Raw genomic sequence first — 23069 nt, forward strand, 5'->3', positions numbered from 1 at the left:
AAAACAGGGAAGGAATGTCGCTTGAGGACAGTAGTGGAGGCAGACGATGAGCAAAACGTGAACAAGGTGAATGCAGGAGCCAACGTTTCGACAAGTGGACTTGTCTTCTTCAAGGCGACAAGTCCACTTGTCAAAACGTTGGCTCCTGCATTCACCTTGTTCACGTTTTGCTCATCGTCTTGAATCTCCATCTCCCGTATTACCCGTCTTTTCGGTGGAGGCAGAGGGAGATAGTGTCTCCGTCGGCGTTGAAGGTCGCCTCCTGGCAGCCCAGAAACGCGACGTTTCAATTTCTCCTCTCTCTTCTAGTGAGGAACTAATTTGAAAAAGAAATTGTTCTAAAACGCACCCTAGACGGCGCTTTGCAACTTTCAGTGTGCAGCCATAACTTCCGATGATGAGCCATTTAGCGTGACAGTGCGCAGATGATCAAAAATACAATAGATGCAGGCGGTGCGGTATGCGGTACTCTTGCTATTACAGATGTAAAAAGAAACGTATTTAGACGACCTTATATGCCAAATAACATAATTGTACAAGTGATAGTAAAGGCTAGTCAATAGCGCTTGGCATCGCAAATAGACGAGGTCTTCGTGGGGGCATTTGTGTTGTTTAGAAATAACTACCTTCGGGATAGACCCACATTTTGAGACTGTAACGTCTCCGGGATTGGCCCATATGTATCACATATATATATATATATATATATATATATATATATATATATATATATATATATATATTTGACCAATGCCACCCTTCCGGTTCAGGTTGTGGGCGCGCGGAGTTTCAACGAGCTCATCTGGCCATAATTTCAACCGTATTGCGCTAATTAGGCAATATTAATGCTTCGTGCGTACTACGCTAGCTTGGTGAGTCTTTCTTGCGCCAAGCTTCATTTTGACTGGGGTAGCGCAACATAGCACAACATAGAAAGGAAGAGACAAACCGAGCCAGTCAGACTTCTATCAGTGGGACGTTTTGTGAAGTGTTGTCACGGCATTTCTTAATGCTTTCTTGTAGCTATATATTTCGTGCAACTTGCTAACAAACTAGTTGGAAGTTAGCGCTAAGTTCTTTTATGTGGCTGGCTCGGCTTTTTTCTTCCTTTCTATGTAGCGCTGTACCAGTTCTAGTCGTCTCTCTTGCACTAAAAGGCCTCAGATCGCATCGTTTTGACAAAAGTGGTGAGAAAGTGGCAGCTGGGTAGCCGAATCAATCTGAAGTCGCCGAAGTAAGACCTTGTCAGTGCTAGCCACCCTAACCGCGTCTTCAGGTGGCTAGAAGCGTTACCTGCACAGTGCGAGCCAGAAGAGGGCCAGCGCCAGGAACAGTCCCGCCGGGGACGCCGCCTGGAGCAGGCGGCGCCAGGGCGGCGCCGGAAGCAGCAGCAGCGCCGCCGCGCGCGACGCAGCCGAGGTGACGACGAGCGCCGTGACGGCGGTGGCCCACGCTGTGCCGAGCATGGGCTTCGCGCCGCCACCGCCGCCGCCGCACATGGTGCCGGCGCCCACGAGACCGGCCAGGGCGACGACGCCGAACGCCAGGCCGAACGCGTAGCCCGGCACCGGAACCGGATCGCGGGGTTCCCAGAGGAAGCGCGTTTCCTCCCTCCAGGCAGAAGAAGGCGACGACAGCGACGCGTTCCTGCGGTCGCCGCCGCCGTTCCGACGCTGCCCCTTGCGGAACTTGCGGCGCGGCGGCTTGCCAGCCCTCGTGACGTCGGCGGGCAGCTGCGGCGTCGTTCTCCCTGGGACAGTCGTGCCTTCTGTCGCTGATTCGGTCGTCTCCGTGGTTAGCTCTTTGGGGCGCTGCGACGATTCCTTTGCCGGAACCTCCCCTAGCTGCACCGAAGATCCCCTGATTTCACTCGCGTTCCCGCCGGAGAGACCCAAGCTAGAATCGTTCCTCACCGTGGGGCGGTTCGAACTGGACGAAGGAGCGGCACTGACTCCTTCGTGAGCGGCGGGGATGACGGTCGTCGAAAAGTAATCCTTCGACTGTTGAAGCTCGCTCATCGTGGTCACGACGTACGTTGTCGTTTCCGCGGAAACCGACGTCCCGTTGTCGATGGTCAAAGCACAACCGGAGAAAGCACAGCTGGCGTTCGCGACCGTCTGTTCCCTTGCGGGAGGAGTCCGAGTACTGCTCGCGGGAGACGGGGGAGGAGGCTCGCCGCTGACGCTAAACTTGGCTTGCAAGAGTAGCACGAGCATTAAACGAGCGAAACTTGACCACGCAGGGCGGCTTGGTTTTCTCGTCGTCGCAGCACCGAAAGCCCACGTCGGAGCCGCATACGGGCCTCCGGAGGGCACGTACCTTCGTAAGGAGAGAAGAGAAAACGAGTAGATTAATAAGTTTTCAATTTAGACAGTGCTGGTGGTCGCTCACAAACCTGTAAGGGCTATTACTTACGAGTTCATCACGTAGGGGAGGTCCTGCTTGCCCGGTATTCGAAACCTGTTGGAAAGCAAACGATCAGGAATGTCAGGGCGTTTTGGCGCTACAAATTTTTGTAACGCTCGAACTTGCGGATAGAAAATTTTAACTGCCAGTGATGGCGAAAAATTTTCAAATGAAAGAGAAAGAAGGGATCCCTGCGAAATAACCGACGACAGACTAGTAAGAATAGCTGAATATATTTAAACACATTAAACATAACACAGTTCTGATTACTGTCAAATATAGATTTCGCTTTTATTTTATCGCGACTGGAATTATATGGACACTCCAGGTGCATTTTTGCCGTCGCCTTGATGTTTACATAAAGTCCAAAGGCAATAACACCGTCGCCGCGCGTCGTATGCTGTATGTGCGAGTGAAAGTACACGAGGGAAGCCGACGAGTGCGGCTCAATCTGGCGGGCGCGAAGGAACGAAGGCTGAGTGCAAGCGCGCCGTCTTCCGTCGCACGAAAGGCCATGGCGGGCTGGGAGGGAGGGAGGGAGGGGGATGGGGGTGGCGCGAAACTGCGACTTAACTTTTTTTTTCAAACACAGCGACTGCCATTGATCAAACGTCTAGAATGGTCTGCAGAGTAAACGCTACCTTTGACATGCCAATTCTGTGGCGGAACCGGTTGTCGTACAGTCACGCCACCTGTTACGAAACCAGGGCGAATGGTATCGTTGCGCAGTCGTTTGTGCCGAGGTGCACGGACGTTATTAGGCGCAGAAGGTGATGATGTGACACCGCCATAAACGTTACGCTCGAGCTGATGACAAACCATGTTGCCTTCTCAGCAGCACGCCTTCTCCCTGTATACACCTTGCAAATACGCGCATTTGTACAACCTTGTTACACTCGAACAGCAGTACACCTTCTCCCTGTATACATCCTGTAAATACGCGTATTTGTACCCTTGGCAAGATGATGTTATCGCACCCTCACACGCATGCTGCGGACGACGAGCAACACGACTCTGAAAAATAGAGGAGAGAGTGCGCAATGCTCTATTTTTTCAGAGGGAGTACTTGACTTCGAAGCAGTGATGTTTTCCTTCTCCCTTCTTACCCCTCGCTTTCGCTTCTGACAAGTCTGATGTGTTGTCCTGCAGAGCGTGCTCCGCCGCAATATTGGTGTTATTGAGGAGAAACCTGCTTGACCGGAATGGTCAGCTTGAGCGACGATGGCGGCAAGGAAGAGTAACACCGGTTCACTTAGACGTACAGATTTAAATACACTGAGTGAGAATCGACTAGTAAGAATGATAGAAGGCGGGGACGAACGCTATAGTGGGCATCATGAATGAAACCTCTGGAAGCAAAACGAAGAGATGTTCCCATGTCACACGGGAATGCGACACCCTCGATATGTATTAGCAGGGTCGCAGTGTTACGTAGTGCGCCTCTATGTGCGCCTCCTCCTCCGCTCTGTGCAAGGTTGCGACATTCTTTGAAGCCGACGATATCCCCTTTAGACCAATTACCCCGGCGCACTCCGCCATCTTAGCGCACAGCTCAGGCCGGCAGCTCTGTCTGCGCGCTTGTTGCAGGCGTCAGCTGACAACTCCGTACACTATTCCCGGGTACGGTGATCCACCGTGCCCAAATTACTTCAGGAGATGCCTGGCAGATGTTCACATTTTTCAGAGAGGAAGAACGAAAGAGCGAAAGAGAGAGCGAAAAAAAATGTGCTTTTAATATCGCGCCAAATAAAACGAGACAAGTGGCAGCCTGCGAAGTCACCGTGTGTATGCAAAGCTGGCGACGTAGCTTTACTATATTTGGCATTTATTGTAGCCTGGCGCGCTGTTCCAAAGAGTGTTCGAAGCATGCAAAGATCGCACGCATTCTTGTTTGTACGTACACGCACGTGCGTGCATCGGTTTATGTTCGCGCACGTGTGGGTGCTTGTGCAGCATGCACATAGCTGAGCGATTGAAACGCGATTGTCGGAGCGCGTGGCTGCCTGACACTTCTTGGGCCACAGGTGTGCGCAGCGGACACCGAGCTGATGAATTTTGATATCGCGTGAAAGCGAGACTGTTTGCCATGAATTGCAACACGCATTCGGCCCCTCGGCGATCGTCCAGAGTTACCGAACACTAAATAAAAAGGAATCGGTCAGCTGGAGACAAATACAAACTGGCACGTACTCCAATTCGCACATCCTCAGTAAAATAGATAATACGGCACACCTTGCTCGCTGCCCACGGTGCCCAGCTAAAGCCACGTCTTACCACGTGGGCATGTCAGGCCATCACTGGTGTACACCCCCCTCCCCCATACAACACCCTACAGCGGAGCGATGGGAGGAGCTGCTGGCCAGCTAGAGCCTGGACGATCAGCTGAGTCTGAATGACTGGGCCCGCAGAGCGGGAGGCGCAAGCAGATCCCTAGACTGAGGGCCGCCCACCGCAAGTCAAAAACATCCAACCACCCGAAGTCTCTCCGTAGCAATTATACCGCCAATAAATAAGTTTTCACCACCACAACCACCACCAAGAGTTAACCGGCATTGCAAAAAAGCGCAGACCACCGTGGGGTACGAGTGTCGCGTTTGAATTGCTGAGCACTGTACACGTACTCGCGTGTGTTTGTTGTGTCTGCATTTGTACGATTGCACGTGGAGGCAGGTGTGTACTTTTGTGCATGCACGAATGCGCATAAGTTCGTGTGTGGCCAACCGAGCGTGTGCTTTTACGCGCGCGCGTGTTTTCGTTGGCCTGCCTGCCCATGCGTGCGAACATTCAAGTTCGCATACAAGAATGCACAGCTCCCCGTTTTTCGTATTTGCAGGCTCACTTCGACAAGTTTCACAGAGCTAGCTCAACACCAGGAAGTCGTCCATGGAAAGAGTTACACGAGGTACTGCGTAGCATAAGCAAGAGAGGGCTGTGCAACAACGGCACCGTTCCCTCACTGGTGGTGATTGATAAGCACACACATAACATCCAATGGCGAGCAGTAACGTCAATGTTCTACGAAGGCTCGCAACGTTACACGTACAAGAGCTTTAAACTAACCCAACTCCTATTGGAGCATATGACCTAGATTCTGACCAAAACTCCCGCGCGCAGTTGAGCGAATTAAAGGCTGGAAGATGTCCGGAAGAGTACGCGCTCCTCCAAGACATCCAAAACAGCGCTAATTTAATGGTTGATGGGCTATTGACGTTTACAAAAGCAAAGCTTTGCTGAAAAAAGCTTTGCCGAAGTTAGATTTCAAAAAAGGAAATTCAATGTACTGAAGCATGCAGTACATTTGCATTGTTTTTACGTTTCTGCTAGCACACATCGTTTTCGAATTAAATGCAGGAAGTTAACAGCTGCAGTCTTCGACGTACAATGCTGCGCGTACCTCATGTGGGGCATGCATTTAGCAAATAGAGGGAGCGTGTCCGCTCACACGCTGGATGATCAAATGAGCAGTTGAAAAAGACGAAAATGCATTACCCTAACAAAATTTCTACTGGTACAACTAAGCTCCAATAACGCTGCATTGGCCAATCCCATAAAGGGAAAACTTCGCACTAAAGCTTACATGTGATCTTCAGTCGCAGTACACAATCTGCGCGCGCCATTGGTTTTGGCGAAATAAACGAGGCGTTGCAGAAATATTTTCTGACAATATGGTGCCTTAGAGAAAGTGCCTTCGAATTGAAATGCGTAACGCTGCAAAGCGTGTTGCGCTTTCATGCGGTAGCTACTCACAAAAGTTGCATAGCGGATTTAAACTTTTGTGCGTTCAAAAACCTAGATTCAAAGGTAGGCGCCAGGCGTAGGTAACGCATCTGTATTGCATGCGAGTGCAATTATATTTATGCACTGCGAAAATTTACGCAAATTTCTGGTCACATCAGAGATATTCTGTGTTCGTTCTTTCTTGGCCTCATCAAACTGTGTACTATAATGTTTATTTCCACTACGTCATACACGAAGGTCGGCGCCCAGTGTAAAAGCTGTCGCAATGATAGCTTCGTACCCTGCGTGACGGACAAAGCTGACGTCATATCAGCCATCTGTACAATTAGCAACACGAGAGTGCTAATCACTGGAGCGATTAGCATTAATTTCACAAAGAATTAAAAAAGAAAACGCCCTTACAACTCATCTTGTGCGCGTTGACAGTGGGTGAATTCTTTCCCCTTCTCTCCGCCCAGTTAAATGCTTCATTCAGTTTCTATATTTAAAATTATATATTTAGAATTCAAGAAGAGTACCCGCCATAAGTACAGGGACCTTAAGTTTCCCTGCTAATTATGGTTTTGACAGACGTAAATTAGCGTCTCTCTCTCTCTCTCTCTCTCTCTCTGTGTGTGTGTGTGTGTGTGTGTGTGACAACGAAAGTGGTCAGCAATTTCATATTTAAAGATAAATAAATAAATAAATAAATAAATAAATAAATAAGCGCCTCTCGCATAGCAACCACTGCAACGGCGGCGGACGAACCAAAGTGAGCGGCACGCATATAGAGGTGTACTCTCGCACAAGGAAAGGCCCGCGGGTGGACGAAAAGTATAGTCCCACATGGTACTGACGAAGGTTTGCGCTGGTCGTCTTTTCCGATTCGCTATTCAGGGTAAACCGAATCATCCTCACGTTAAGCGAATATTTCCGCCGCCTCCTATCCGAATGTAGGGCGCGCTGATGTACGCAGACCGGAGTGGCCTGCGGCTTTCCTGGCACGCTTCTAGGCGCGAAGGAGAAAACCGCGTCAGCCGTATCGATTAGCTTCGCTAATGAAGACTCCTGTTGCCGCCGGGAGACCACAACGCCGCCAAAACAGCGCCCCCGAGACGGCATTGGTGGGCAGCCGAGGACTACCGCGTCTTTGTGTGTGTGTGTGTGCGCGCACACACACATTGACGATCGCTCGCTCTTTTTCTACTCCAGCACCCGGGCAGCCTGATCCTGCAATGCCTGCGCGACTAACGCGTATTCCGAAAGACCACCGCCGCCTGGGGACGGCAATACAGCGAGTTCGCGTGAATAAATGATATCATTTGCGTACACTCGTTATAACACGGGTAAGCAGAAACCACACGCGAATAGCTAGCAGTGCGGTGGCGTCGACGTTGTCGTGACTGGGTGCACGTTTTGATGCGGTCGATGCAGTAAGCAGGCGCGCGGTTGCTGCTCCAGCGCGCTTCTCTTGGAGACTACGAAAAACAAAAGACCGAACGAACACGCAAACGAAAACAAAACAAACGACAAAACAAGCAAAAGCAAATTAAGCGAACAACTAAACGTATAAAGAAATCAAACATTGCTGGTTTATTGCGGAGCAATGAAGTGGAGCCCAGAGTCTTAACCACGAATTCGAAGTTTACGTCGTAAGCATATTCATAACTGTGGCTGTTACTCGCTTCAAGGTTATGATTGTGCAACTTAAGTTCCTGATGTTTTCTTGACTACACGAGAGCCTATATAACGTCACCGGTTGGCGCTGTATGATCGTCTATCTTCCTCTCGTTTTACGCTCTCTTGCACTTTTGTATCTCCGTAGGGCCTTTTGCAACTGCATAGCAGCCGAACATGCCAACCTCTGGATAACCTCAATACGCTGCGTTTCATGGTAGACTGCATTTTATTGTACTGTTTATTGTAACCGCCTTTGCTTCGCAGCTAACAGTGATACCGTGCTATTGCTTAAAAAAGCCGCGGTTTCGCCCGAAAAGCGAAGCACTTATTGCGACAGCAAATTAGTAGATAGCTACACGAAGTAAGGACAGTAGTTTTATCGGCCGTATAAGCTTGTAGAACATCTTGAAGGTGCCGCGCAAGACGACAAAGGCAGAAGGCAGGAAACACACTGAACAGCGCTGAACTCATAACTAACTTCTTTAGAAGGCAAACTTGTAAACATTCGCTTACTAACTAAATTGACAATGATATAATGTGCAAGCGCGACTGAACGAGGACGTAGAAAGAAAGAGACACACACGGTATGCGCCTTAGTTCAGTCGCGCTTACACATTTCATCATTGATTCAAACCAACTAGCCCGCCAATGTGTTTTAACTAAATTAACCAGCATGGTGTCACGTGCGCACAGGTAAACACGAACACATCTAACTCGATGAGCACGGAAAGTCGCTTTCAAAATGCTGGAGGGAGGAATCGGGGCAGCAGCAGCGATTGAATTGACCTTCGTGTATATCTAGCTTCAACGCCAGCCCAACGTCGAAAGCACAGTGCATACGAAGCTACCGGCGCGACGCGCTCTCTGCAAACATCGCAGATCGCTTTGAAGATTAGGCCCGCGCGGGTGGCCACTTTGGCCACGTCGCAGATCGCTTTCAAGACACGGCGCCCGCACGGTCGCGACGTGAGCAGCAGCCGCCGTAGAAGGGTGCCTTCCCCTCCCTCGCCTCACCCGCGTGCCTCGCGCGCGACAGGAGAGGGCGCGTTAGGCTCGCCTTCCTCCCTCGCACACGTGAGATTGAGCCGAGTTCGCCGGATCACCGTCGCAAGCTTTCACTCGCACGTGCAGCATACGGCGCGCGGCGTTGGTTTTATCGTCATTGGACTTTAAACGGAACCTCACGGCGCCGCCGACGGCGGCGGCAGAAATTCACCTGCCGTGTCCATTAAAAAGCAAACATACCATGCCGCCACCCATCCTCGCTTTAATGATCTTAGAGGTAATGCGGCCTATTGCAACAAATAAATAAATAAATAAATAAGTAAGTAAATAAATAAATAAATAAATATGTCTTTCGTACATGCTTTCTTTCTCTGTCATCTTCGTCGCCTTCTGGGTCTACATCGAAACATGACGCTAGACGTACTTTATAGGGTTTTAGAACTTGATAGATCCGCAGCTTTGACAGAGGTGCCTCGAACCCATTAATTCTGAAAATAAGCCACAAAAGGCTCCGTCCTTCCACAATGCATCCAGTCTGTGTGCCGACAGAACGCAGAGCCTGTCCAATGGTTCTGAAACCCCAAGAAAGCTAGCAGTAGTTCAACGGAGGGTACGGTTAGTAAAGCATCGTAGCTTCAGAATGGCGTGAACTGGTTACCAGTCCTTAATATTTTGCCCTAAGGAGCAGCCTGCTTACCTACGAAGGCACAACAAAGCTAGCGGTGCCCCGCGTTACGCGAAGGCGACGGTGTCACGTCGTCGGAGGCTGCCCTAAGCTACCCCGATCTTGAAGCGCAGCTGTGGGCTGTCCATCGGGCCCGCGACGCAGCAGAGAGGTTCTGCCTTCCTGTACCGACGTGGGAGCGGCCCGCTACGTGGTGGTGCGAGTTCAGAAGGACCAGAATGAAGTTTTGCCATACCATACCATACCATACCATACCATACCATACCATACCATACCATACCATACCATACCATACCATACCGTACCATACCATACCGTACAGTACCATATCGCGAGGAAAGCCCCTCACGGGGCAGTTACAGAGAGAGACAACAAGAATGCAGTATGAGAAGACTTGGCAGACTAATAGATAAGCCGTTAGACCAGGAGAAAAAGATGCAGAGGCAAAGGTATAAACGTACCGAATCACAATATAAGTGTCGCTATTGAACTATATTGGTGAGCGTCTGGATAAAACCACAGACACACAGACAGACTACTAGATAGATAGATAGATAGATAGATAGATAGATAGATAGATAGATAGATAGATAGATAGATAGATAGATAGATAGATAGATAGATAGATAGATAGATAGATAGATAGATAGATAGATAGATAGATAGATAGATAGATAGATAGATAGATAGATAGATAGAACTCGCTTAACGAACGGCCCGGACAAAGTAATCCTTCAAAAGGAATCCACGAAGTAGTTTTCACACAGCCTCGCACACAATAGGCAAACACGCAGCGCGGTCTCCGTAGGCGTGACGGCCAAGAGAACGGTACCGCGGAGGCTTTAACATTGCCGAGACTCCCAGTCGCCCCGCAGGGCTCGCACGCGCGCGAATGCCCCGTACCGTCTGCTCGACGGTGTGCATAAGGTGCGTGAATATTTCATCCGCGAACGCCCGCATCGCGCACCTCTTCGCGCGGTCTGCCGAGCGTAACAGATCCGAGTAAGCGAGCGAGCGAGCTTCTCGGGAAGGAGAAATCCGCGAGATTATGGTCGGGCCAATTTTTTTCCGGGGGGGGGGGGGGGACGCTGCTCTCCTTCCGGGCTCTTGAATTATTGAGGCACCCGTTCTTCTCCTTACCTCCTTAAAGTTTAAGGTCTCTGCGAATGGACGTTGGCGCACTGGCTCCTGAGGAGATCAAAGCTGGCACGCGCGCCCCGTGCGACTCCGGGAGCGCTTCGCCGGGAGCAACCGGACTCTGTGTCCCTGCCTTCTTTGGAGTTTCTCCTTTCATCAAACTTCGGAGGGCGCGCTCACGTATATAAGTATATAAGACTGCATTATCCCCAGACCCGGACAGAGAGCGAGATGTTAAATGTATGGTTTTGCAAGATGAAGTTGAACTAAAAAAAAAAGTGACAGACAGAACAGTACTTGCGAGGCTTAGCCCATGTTTATATCCTTCAAACGCAACTGTTCGTGCACTTCTTTAAAGTACATGCGCTTGTCTGGCTTCTCCATCGTGCTACGAGTGGTCTTACGACAACGCTTCTGAACCGCGCGTCTGGCACTCGAATATGTTTTTTTTTTCTTTCGTTATTTTTGAGGCTCGTCTTCTTTCGAGGACCGGGTGAAACGTCATTTCCGGGGACAAAAGAACGCGGGTTATTATCCCGTATCGACACGTACTAACGACGCGTTCGCTCACGTTAGTTGGAGTTGTGCGTCAATGTATAGTAAAAAAAAAAAACTCAAACTGTAGCTGCCTTCTCGAAACTATTGTGCGAGTCCTAAACTAGAAAATGTCAGACGAGCTGGGGTTACCAGAACGTCGTCATATTTGCAGACTACTACGTCCTAATCCTTCGGGGCATAATACAACCGAACGCTTCACAAGGCACGTCCTTTTGTTGACGCTTTACGACTACGACAGGACTGTCACCAGTTTCATCTAAACCCTACATCAGCGAGTCTCCCTTCTCTTCGCCCAAGCCGAGTGCCCTTCTCCCCCTTTCTAACGTATAAAAAACGCACTGGCGCAATTCCTATTGTTAACCCGCGCATCGCACTCGATAGCTGCGCAATATTTTCAATGACGTCAGTTACAGAGCCGGTGAATTCTCTTCCGACAGGCCACCGTGCCATCCCGAATGCAAAGCAGCGCGAAGCGTTTCAACTCACGCACTAGCGGCCTAAGCGTATTCCGGGCTCGCCCGCCGTATACTACGCCTACTACGTGGCAGGCATTACGAGCAGGACTGCACCAGGCGTTATCCCACGCAAGCAACGGTCCGACGACCGCAGTAAATAAATAAATAAACAAGTAAATGAATAAATAAACAAACAAATAAATAAATAAACAAGTAAATGAATAAATAAACAAACAAATAAATAAATAAATAAATAAATAAATAAATAAATAAATAAATAAATACTGCCTTTTTGAAACCTATAGTTCCAGTGCCTTTTACATCCGACATTTCCGCGAAAGCGACTCTCCCGAGAGGCGGGCATGGCACTTTTATCTCGCTATTCGGACGACACTCGTCCGAATAGCCTCCGATACGGGGTCAACAACGCCGTCGACACGGGGCTGCGCGCGTGTTACTCTACCGTCCGGAAGCTGGTTCTGTCCTCCTTCTCTCGCTGTTCGATTCTTCTTTCTATTCCCCCTTTCCCTCTCCCCCAGTGTAGGGTAGCAAACCGGACGTTCGTCTGGTTGACCTCCCTGCCTTTACTCTCTCTGCTATCTCTCTCTCTCTCTCGGAAAGAGTACTCGTCGCCCACTCCTTTTTTTACCGCTAGTCACACGAGCGGCGTCCTCCTCGGCGCAGCCAGCTGTGGGTTGGTTCTTCAACGAACGATGCATCACTCACTGTTCGCGTCTCGGCCGAAGTCGCCTTGTCATGAAGCGGCGCGTTTGATTCCAGCTCGATCCCCTCACCGCGCACGTCCGGCAGGCAGTGATCAGTGATCGGCGCACAACAGCGGCGACTAATCTCAGCTAGTTGAACAGCGTCCAACGAGCGACCGACTCGATGTACAACAAACCGGCGCGAGTTGGCACTGCATGTCACCACGAAAAAGAAAGCAAGCAAGAAAGAAAGCAAAAACTAAAACTTGGCTGTTACCTAAAAAAATGATACTTTTTTAAGAAAACATTTCAAAATAAAGGTTACAAAATGTTCACCAGGACGTTGAATAAGCGGCACAGATGTCTGACGAAAATCAGACCCCGTACAATCCCAATACCCTTCACACCCCAGCTAATAATTTATTACAGAAGACTCAATGAAACCACAATCTCATACCAGAAACGCCGCAGTGGTAGGGCTGTATCTAAGTGTACGGGCGGATGTATGTATGTATGTATGTATGTATGTATGTATGTGTGTGTGTGTGTGTGTGTGTGTGTGTGTGTGTGTGTGTGTGTGTGTGTGTGTGTGTGTGTGTGTGTGTGTGTGTGTGTGTGTGTGTGTGTGTGTGTGTGTGTGTGTGTGTGTGTGTGTGTGTGTGTGTGTGTGTGTGTGTGTGTGTGTGTGTGTGTGTGTGTGTGTGTGTGTGTGTGTGTGTGTGTGTGTGTGTGTGTGTGTGTGTGTGTGTGTGTGTGTGTGTGTGTGTGTGTGTGTGTGTGTGTGTGTGTGTGTGTGTGTGTGTGTGTGTGTGTGTGTGTGTGTGTGTGTGTGTGTGTGTGTGTGTGTGTGTGTGTGTGTGTGTGTGTATGTATGTATTGTCCCCGTGGAAATGCGGCCACCACCACCGGGGTCGAGCCGGTGACCTGGAGCTCAGCAGCGCAACGCGATACTGCCACTAAGCTACCATGGTGGACTACATGACCACTACAACTCGGAACAAGGCAGCAGCCGGTAATCGAACCACAGACACGCTATTGCAAGTAAGTGCGTGCAACTTTACGCGGATTCAATAGGAGTAGGGCAAACCGCGGCGATATCCTTATTTTTATTTGTTTTTTTCCTCGCGACGGATCTCCCTGTTAGCCCTTTGAAAGAAACGTGTGAAGGAAATGCGATATACAAACCTGCGAACGACCTGCGCCTAACTCTCCAAGTGCGCACAGCGACACCCGAAGGATCGTAACCTGTCGACGTTGAGAGCTCTCCCCCGAGACACGCTCTCTGGGGAATCGCAGACACATTACATCGCTACTTTTTTCAAGCCGCAAGTGTAAGTGCATACAGTGACAGAGCAGAATGAATAGTGCTCGTCCTGTTTGTACTTCAGCGACACACTTCGGCCACTGTCTGCGGTCGCTGGTTGGCAATGGCGCTCATAAGCCTAAAACCAGCTAATTGGCTGAGAGGCGGGGCGAGGGTGACAGATTTCGCGTGAGGGGAGTTTTGTTTCTTACCCAGTATGCGAAGGAATGATCGCGAGGCCAACGAATCACCTCATATAGCCGTCTGAATAGTGCCCCGATAGATGTGCCGGTGAGCAGCTCTATTCTCCAAGATGTGCGCACTTAAGCGACAAACGGTGCCTAAATATCCCCGTTGCCACAAACAACTGCCTTCATTTTCGTCTCGTTCCTTGCCTGCGTTATGTCGCGCTCTATACGTTTACCTACAAGCCTAGGTGCGAAAGCGAAATCCGTATGCGGTATGAATGGATACCTTTGAATCGAGGGCTGGTACGGATGAGAAGAGCAGCGATTTTAGGCGAGGCACGTCGAAAGAACCAATGCACTGCACGCGTGAGTATGGAATCGAGCACGTGCAGAGGTTAGGCGTCTCTGCAGACTCCCATACAAATGAAGTTGCCAGTGACGTGGCGATCCCCGCTGACAGCGTTACCACGTCCGGAAAAAAAAAGTGCCGCCTACGTGATTGTGGAAGAGTGATACAAGTTATCCCGTTTTGGCGCCTTCGGGAACCAAACGTGTCGGTTGAAGAAATTTTTGTTCTGGCCCGCGGATCTAATCCGACTGACATTCCGCTAAACATCCTAGTCAATGGAATTTGTTCGGCACGTGGACTGTCCCCCACAGAGCATACTTCCGTAGACTTACATAAATCAGTCAACACACGCGCACAGCTGGCGATTTCTCTCCATACTGTTCGCATGAACATTATCGCGAGCTTTATCCCGTGGATCTCGTGTGAAGTAGTCAACGTGTCTTTCAAAACGAACAACGCATCGTCCCGGGTGGCGAGACATTGGGCCTGCGGCCGTCCAATAAACACGGCCGCATCCGAACCTAACCGAGGCAACCCGAGGGCGTCCGAATCCTAACGTCAGGTCTCCCTTGTGCCGGATGTACGGATAGCATCGTAAGCATGCAAGTCAACGAAGGCATCCCCCACTCCCCCAACCACCAAGCACAGACACACAAAGGCCGAACGCAAGTGCTAATGTGTGTCTTCCGCATAGCACTGCACCTAACAACCTCGTACCAACTTGGCCAACAACAGGTTCTCATTCGCGAGGCAAATGTCATGCCATCATTTTCAGCGAATGTGCACCGACGCGAATCATCGATGGCCTCGCTGGCGACAAAGCAAAACTACGTGCTCAACAGAGCGTCGCACACCACCAGTGACGCTCGAAAGCAGACGAACGTGAGCCACCGACGAACGGCGCATTTACCGCAAATACGAGCGGAGTCGCGCCAGCAGTTAACCGTCAACGAAACGGAGCCGTCACGCGCAGACGTCGCTGACGTTAGCCGCTTTCTCGCTGATTACGAAGGAATCAATTTCCCCTGATCACGTCAGTTGGCAACCACGTCACCCAAGTCGCAAATTTCGCAAGCTTGCCTCTACCCGCATCGCCGCAAAGTGTAAAGCGAAGAAAAAAAAAAAGAAGCCGGCCATCGAAACAACGTTATTGTGCTTTGTTTTTTCGCTATATCGACTTGGCCTTCGCCGAGGCCTTCGCAACAGGCTCGCTGCCTGATGAACGCGACGGCGGCACTGATTCTGACACTAGGTCACGCCTGGTTCTTCCGCGACGTGCAACCGAAGCCCCGTATTGACGCGAGCACGAGAGATCGCTGCAGGGTCGGAAGCGATCTAGGCAGCGTCGGCACGAAACTACATTTACTAGTGCGTGACGAACGTTACTGCGCAGCGAAGTAGCCGGGAGGATTGTTGGGTCCTGCTCGTTCACTGGACTCTCGGTTCACGCTACCACCTCAACATAAATGGACACAACGAGAAGAGGCAGTAGGAAGTAGTTTGCATTGTCTGCACCTTCATTTTTGTTTTTGTCCCGTTTACACTGCGCTGGTGGCAAAAACGTGAATCAAGAACCTAGTGGCCAACCAGTCGGTTCAACAGCATTGCTCACCGTTTACTCCTCTATTCCCTCTCGCGCATCGGCGAATGAACACGACTGTGACTGGTGAGAGACGCCTCGGACACAGTTCGCACCTAACGAACTCTTTCTTTTCACGCTACCTGTGCATACGTTAACGACGAGCAACAGACCATAGCGCCGCGAGGAGACACGCGCGTTACGAGAAACGCGATCTGATTCCGCCTCGGAGTCGCGACAGCTTTCGCGTTTGGTTCTCGGCCCCCTTCTCGCGTTGGGCTACGCGCAGTCCGCAATTGCTGCGCATTGGGTGCCGCGAGCGCGCCGGAACACGAGCACGCGCTCTCCGCAGCATCGACCGGCCGTCTTCGAATCGCTCACCTGCGCCGTCTTCGGCAGCGGCGTCGGTGGTGGTGGTGCAGGCAGGGCTACGGCCAGCCCCGATCCATCGCTGCAGCGGGCTTCGCGCGGTGCGGCATCCGCTCTTCGATTGGGCGCCACGCGCCGAGAGGGAGCGGGCCGGCGGCGGCGCCGACGTCGCGAGCGCCGCGTCTCGAGCGCTGTGGCACCGAAACGGGCGCCCCAGCGCCGAGCCGCGGGCCCGGGTTCGCTGGCGGGCAGTGCGATTGCGAAAACGGAGCGAAACGTGGGCCTATCCATCCACATGTGGAGAATTCTAGCAGTATGGTCGCGTCTCGCTCGTGCGGCGTGGCCACGGATTGAAGGAAGAACGAGAGAATGAAGCCATGAAAGAAAGAGAGAAGGACAAAAAGAGGGAAGGAAGGAAGGAAATCAAGGATATCACCGTCGTTATGGGAATCAACAGAATTACTTGGGATTTCGCGAAGCGTTCCCAGGTGTACCTACGCGTATGTGAAGACGAACAGCTACGTGTAACACGAGCGCGTATGTGAGTGAAGAAAGCAGCAAGACGACGGTGACGACGATGGTGGGACGCCAACGACCTGATTGCTACTCTGGCTGTTCGACGCGAGGTTAAGACATGCCAGTTGTTACATATGTACCGGACGGGGGGTAAGCGAGAGACATACAGATTGTGACGTCACCAGTAACTATGTGTTCTACAATCGTACTTGCCTATGGCTATATTATGTGGCGTGTATTAGAGCGACCACGGCATTTGTACTCTGGCGATGAAATGTTAAAACTCTTTCTACCGGGGCCGATCAGGAAATCGATAGAGCGTTGCACAGTTTCTACGTAACGGTATCTACTAGGCGGAAAGTACAGGGGAATGTGGCCCGATCCCGGTGACGCGCACTTAAACGCAGAATCTCACATGTGCGAGCTGTCCCGAGGAGAGAACACGTGGCACGCAAGGTACGCGCCAAACGTCTGAAAGATTGAGCAGGCTTTTTCACGGGAGGAGTGTTCCCTACCCGAATCGGCAACTCGGTGAACTTGGGACACCACCCCCGGTCTTGCGTTCGTGGAGAACGTCGAGGGGGCCGAGTGGTAGCGACCATTACGTGCTCGATACCCGCTTCGACGTCGCCCGAAGTGAATCCAGAAAGTTCACGGTCACAGACTGGAACCTTTTTCTCAAGCTCCCTGGCAACGAAAGCGCACCCATCCCCAAAGAGCTGGAAGACTGATGTGAGCGAACCAAGAGTGACACCAAGTCGTCCACTAAGAAGATCGTCAGTGACCTGGAGGTGGAGAAGATGGACAGCAGACTAGCTCATCTGACTGAGGCCAAGCAGGCAATGCTCTTTTGATGGAAGGGACAAAGGTTCAACCGAAGATTGAGGAAAAAGATCTCCTAACTCGACAAGGCCATTGAAGATCACTGTCAGACCCTCGGCAAGTAGCAATGGGACGAGGTCAGCAAATCGATCGACGGGCTGTTGCGTCACGGCAAGTCCTGGGGCATGCTCAATCATCTCCCCAACGAGGGCAGCACCAGATCCAGTCAGAGACACACGCTCGCCAGAGCCCTGCACGAGGCTACCAGATCCTGTTCCGCGGACGAGCTGGTTTCCAAGCTCATGGAGAAGTACTTGTCCGGAAAGCACGGAGAGGAGGAAGTCCGGTTTCCCGACTACCTCGGCCCAGCCCGTCCGGAGTTGGACGAATACTTCACCGAGGGGGAAACCAGACAAGCCACTTTTGCGCTCAACGGCAACTCTGCGCCAGGTGCCGACAGCATCATTAACAAGATGCTGCAGAACCTTGACGACCGTTAGATCGAATGACTCATAGAGAAGATCAACGAGACGTAGAAAAACGGCAGCGTCCCAGAGCAATGGAAGACTGCCAACATCATCCTGATCCCCAAACCCGGCAAAGCTCCGAACGTGGACAACCTCCGACCCATCTCTCTCAGGTCCTGCGTCTGGGAGGTGGCGCAGCACGTCGGCCTCAACAGACTAAGCAGATATCTCGAAGATAACAACGTCTATACTCACAACATGATTGGCTTCTGTGCCGGCCTCTCGTCGCAGGGCGCGATGAAAATGATCAAACATCAAATCATCGATGGCAGTGTCAGGGACACCAGGGCCCTGCTCGGACTTGACCTCTAGAAGGTGTTTGACAACGTTCTCCATGAATACATCGTGGCCTACGTCGCGGACCTCGAGCTGGGTGCCAGACTGAGTAACTACGTCCGTTCGTTGCCAACGGAGGAGGAAAGCGCAGCTGCGGATCAGCGACTTTGTCTCCGACGAGTTGCTCCTGGGCCCACAGGGCACACCGCAATGCTCGGTCATTTCGCCCACTCTCTTCAACACCTGCGTGGTCGGCCTCTCGAGGAAGCTGGCCAAAATTGAAGGTATCAAACGCGCCATCTACGCTGACGTTATCACGATCTGGCGCACCGGCGGTAGCGAAGCGCAAATGGAAAGCGCCATGCAAGGGGCCGTAGACGTCACGGAGCAGTTCCTGCGACCCAACGGACTCAGGTGCTCCCCGACCAAATCCTAGCTTCTGATTTACATAAAAGAAAGAGGGGGCAAACCAAGGGCTGGAAACCGGTCTCACAAAGTGACATTCACCTGTTCACTCGGAGTGGCGATGCGATAACCAGGGTCGACACCATCAGAGCTCTGGGTATGTTCATCGAATCGGGTGGCGGCAACGGCACTGCGTTGTGCAAGATCATTGCAAAGACGGACAATGCTTTTCGCCTCGTGCGAAGGGTCACGAACAGACATCGTGGCCTCAAGGAGGACAACCTGTTTCGACTCATTAACGCCTTTGTGCTGTGTCACTACACCTACACGGTGGCCATACACAACTGGTTCAGAGTCGAGCGGGACAAGCTCAATGCCCTCATTAGAAAATTCGCCAAGAGAGCCCTCGGGCTGCCCGTCAGGACGCATACCGAAGGCCTCTTCCGGCTTGGCATATACAACAGCATGGAGGAGGTAGCCGAAGCTCAGGAACGGGCCCAGCTAACTCGGCTGTCCACCATGCCGGCCAGAAGGTGTATCCTCGAGGAGATCCCTCACCCCCCCCCCATTCAAGAAATTGGCTGACAAAACCCAAATCTCGAGAGAAATAGAGGAGAAGCTCGTCGTTGCCCAGTTGCCTCGCAACGTTCATCCCGCGCACAACGCAGGTCGTCGCAAGGCAAGAGCGTCGAATATACGAAAGCCAATATACAAGGATAGGATCGAATCAAGCTTCGTGGACGTCGCCGCGTACCGAGACGGCAAGGCTTTTGCGGTTTCCGTCGTGGTCACGCTGGGCAAAGTCATCAACTGTTCCTCGGTCCGGATGACGGACCCTGAGATGGCCGAGTAAGTGGCCATTGCACTCGCCATGCAAGATGGTCGGAGAGACAGGGTGTACAGCAATTTAAAAGCGGCCATCAGGGCATTCCAGTGGCGGGTAGCCCGGCAGGTAGTTCAAATTTTGAAAGGCGCTGAACACGCCGACAGCTCCATACACTCCATCCTTTGGGTCCCTGCCCATATCGGGGCGATTTAGGGGTTCCTCTGAATCTCAACGAGTCTGCCAACGAGGCAGCGCGTGGCTTTACTGACCGCGCTGCGCTAGGATCGGGCAACCGTCTCCCGGTTGCCCTAGACCGTTGCCCTAGGATCGTGCAACCGTCACCCTGGACACAGGGACGCTCCTATCACGCACAAGGAAATTACTAAATTCTTTTACTTAGAGAGAAGGGTTTTCCTGCCGCCTCGTTGCAAGCTAAGCAGGCCGCAGGCGGCCACGCTCAGACTCTTCCAAACTAACTCCTATCCAAATCCGGCGTCCCTTAACAGCATATATCCTAAGATTTACCCGAAGTTTTCTTGCGTGGCCTGTGGTGAGGCTGCTACTTTGTCTCACGTGCTCTGGGAGTGCAGGACGTTGGGCTCGAAGTTCACCAAGAAAAAGTGGGACGCGCTCCTGCGAGGTCCCGTCTTTGAAGACCAAATTCTGGCCGTCCTGCGCGCCCGCGATCGGGCCGGCAGTCTAGACCTGTCAGACCCGCCGTGGGATTAGCCGGGTGAGCGTTTTATCTTGATTTGCTGAACCCAATAATTGTTTATTCACTCCCTCACTCACTCACTCACTCACTCACTCACTCACTCACTCACTCACTCACTCACTCACTCACTCACTCACTCACTCACTCACTCACTCACTCACTCACTCACTCACTCACTCACTCACTCACTCACTCACTCACTCACTCACTCATGTGATCGCGTCCCGGTCAACAATGAAAAAATATCGTGGCTCAGTGGGTAGAGCACCGGATTTCTGCGCTCGAAGGCAGAGGTTCGATTCCACTATAGTTCATGAATATTAATGCATTAGCATTCCTAGGGTACTTCGTGACTTTCCGAGAGCTATTTATCAATGTATGCAGCCTTGTCTCTATGTGTGTTTGTATATAACTTTTGTCCCGCCTACCTAGGTCACTGGGTATTCCGCGGTCGAATGGTTATCGCACCAGGCTGCTGTGCTAGGTTACAGGGTTCGAAACCAACCGTCGGACCAACTTGGGTCACTGAGTGTGTGGCAATGTGTACGTACGTGCCGCTATTCAACGAACCTCTTTCACGCCGACTTAGGCGACTGTAGACGTGGGATGGCGTAGGTACCGCTATTTGAAGAAACTCAAAGACGTGGAGGACTTGGAGTAGTGGGTATCTACCAGAAAGTGTGTGCGGCTTTTCCAGGATCGTCTTTGACGGCAACTTGGGTAACTATAGGCACGTGCCACTGGGAATGTGCCACTCTGAAATGACAAAAAAATAGGCCCCCTAAATTTCTTCGATGCTGAGCGGAATCGAGCCCACGTCACAAGGGTTCCTAAGGACAGCAATTCGGCCTATTAGCAGGCTGTCCTACAAATTAATTGGTTATGTGATACTTTCAGTGAAGTCCCGTCACGCCGACGCTTTAGCAAGCTGCACTATGAATGCACTTGGTATGTGCCACTGTTCAACAAACCACTCGCCAACTTGGGTCAGTGAGTATGTGCCACTGAGTGTGCGGCAAGCGAGGAAACAGTCAGCTTTCGCAGGCACAGGCGCGCCACGTTTCTCGCCACGGAGGCCGCACGCGGACTTCTCGGTAGTGCCATTAGACGGCGCAGCCGGTCCAGAAAGAGTAGTATACCTGAATGGTCTTTCCCTCGTTGCCTCTCCGTACAGGGTGGGGACAACTGCGCCGTCTGCTACTACGTCCGCCATTACATATCTCACCCCCTACGGAACGCACTACTGGCGCGCGCGTATAGTATGAGCTTTTTGCAACCAAAGCCGTTTTACGCAAAAGAGACTGGTCATAATGTGCATGTCTGCGCTTATAGACGGTTTGCAGCCTCAAATAACATTAATTTAGCGGTCGCATGCTGTTTCCTGTCACCGCAACTCACACTCCTCGGTGGGCGTGCGGCCTGTCAGCCGCTCGGTGTGGTTTTTCTCATTGTGCGCTTCGGACCCATCTTACACGGTTTAAACCTGCTTTTTTTCGCCATCCATGGTGCGTACACTCGTAGCTTGACGGAGGGAGCATCAATGCTTATCAGGTCACTCTTTTTCCCTTTAAGCTTACGGAGAATGTGAAATTTGGTTCACATAAATGAATCTTGCTTTTTTTTTGAGTGACCACTGAGAAAATAAAACACTGCTTACAGATCTCTAGGACGGTAGAACGTGAAATAGAGCAATAACAATGTTGCTACTGTAATAGACCTGCATTTTTGAACTTCCTTTATATATAAAAGCGCCCGATCAAATCAGCAATAAAGTATCCCTGATACATTCCGCCTCATTGACGCTGGGCCTTGTATTGTTCCGACAATCACCATTTGCACTGAGAATAACCCCTTTCAAAAACCAGAACTTTATTCAGATCAAGGACCACAATGCTTCTTTTATTTGCGTACGTGGCATTTTGTCACGAATAAGGGGAATCTCTATGAGCACAACATAATACAATGAAACAATAAAACTTTCTGAAAGGAAAACGAAAACTATCAATGCACACAGTAAAAAGCCATTCCAGTTTTTTCGGTCACTGGAGGCCCCTGGCACATGTCTTGCTTCCATTTTCGTTGACGCCGTTCTCACCAACGTGGCGCAAATGTTTGCGATGCATCAGCCTTGCATAACTCTAGATCAGGAACTTCTCTGAAGGCTCGCAGTGCTCGTGGAAGGTCTTCACGCAAGGACATACCATTTTCTTCAAATAGTCGGAGCTTTCAAAGGGGACCACTAGTGAAGCAAGGTATCAGTTCAACTTATGATGCCCCTGAAGTGCCCTTCGCAAGATTTTAGCGTCAGCAAAACATTCTCACTTCGATATGTGAGCTTGCCGCCTTTACGCCTTTATTCTTTAAGAAGAGTCAAATGCGCGTGCTCGCTGTTACCCGAGGCTAACACGGCAGTGTTGCACTACTCACATCCTGCAACAGCTATCAGCGTCCCTCTTAACAGAAAATCGCCTAGGTAGAATAGGATGTTGCATTCATTTGTTTCAAGTTCTTCGATGAATAAAGTTTCAGAGTCATCGATGACATCAGCCGTCACTTCTCCGCGCTCTTGTTTACCATTTGACAGCACGTCGGCAAGGTCCCCCCGACCCCCCACCCCCCCCCCCAATCTTCACGACGCATTGCAGCTTTCTCTTGGTCTCTGTCGAAAAACGGTAAAGTTTCCAACCATTTCTGGAATTGTTCGTGCACATGGACACGCAGCATCCAGTCATTTCACTGAAAAAAGGAGCGACCAAGCGGCCGTAGCTCCTTCCACTCACCTGTCGCATTGCGAAGTGAGATCCGCAATGGCGGTGGCCGTCGGGGAAAACGGGTCGAGGCGGCGAG

General features: G+C 51.1%; 1 protein-coding gene across 1 annotated transcript in view; it reads right to left on the reverse strand.

Annotated features, from left to right (window-relative positions):
* Nucleotides 1-16235, reverse strand: part of LOC142592674 (uncharacterized) — a 40420-nt gene extending 24185 nt beyond the window's left edge. Inside the window, exons 1-3 of the mRNA XM_075704239.1 lie at nucleotides 16148-16235; nucleotides 2416-2460; nucleotides 1294-2319 (exon numbers count right to left, since the gene is read on the reverse strand). Of these exons, the coding sequence (XP_075560354.1) occupies nucleotides 1294-2319; nucleotides 2416-2423 (1034 nt within the window). The 5' untranslated portion in view covers nucleotides 2424-2460; nucleotides 16148-16235. The remainder of the gene's footprint in view (nucleotides 1-1293; nucleotides 2320-2415; nucleotides 2461-16147) is intronic.
* Between the last annotated feature and the right edge of the window lie 6834 nt (nucleotides 16236-23069).

This window comes from Dermacentor variabilis, chromosome 9 (genome assembly GCF_050947875.1).
Source record: "Dermacentor variabilis isolate Ectoservices chromosome 9, ASM5094787v1, whole genome shotgun sequence".
Lineage (NCBI taxonomy): Eukaryota > Metazoa > Arthropoda > Arachnida > Ixodida > Ixodidae > Dermacentor > Dermacentor variabilis.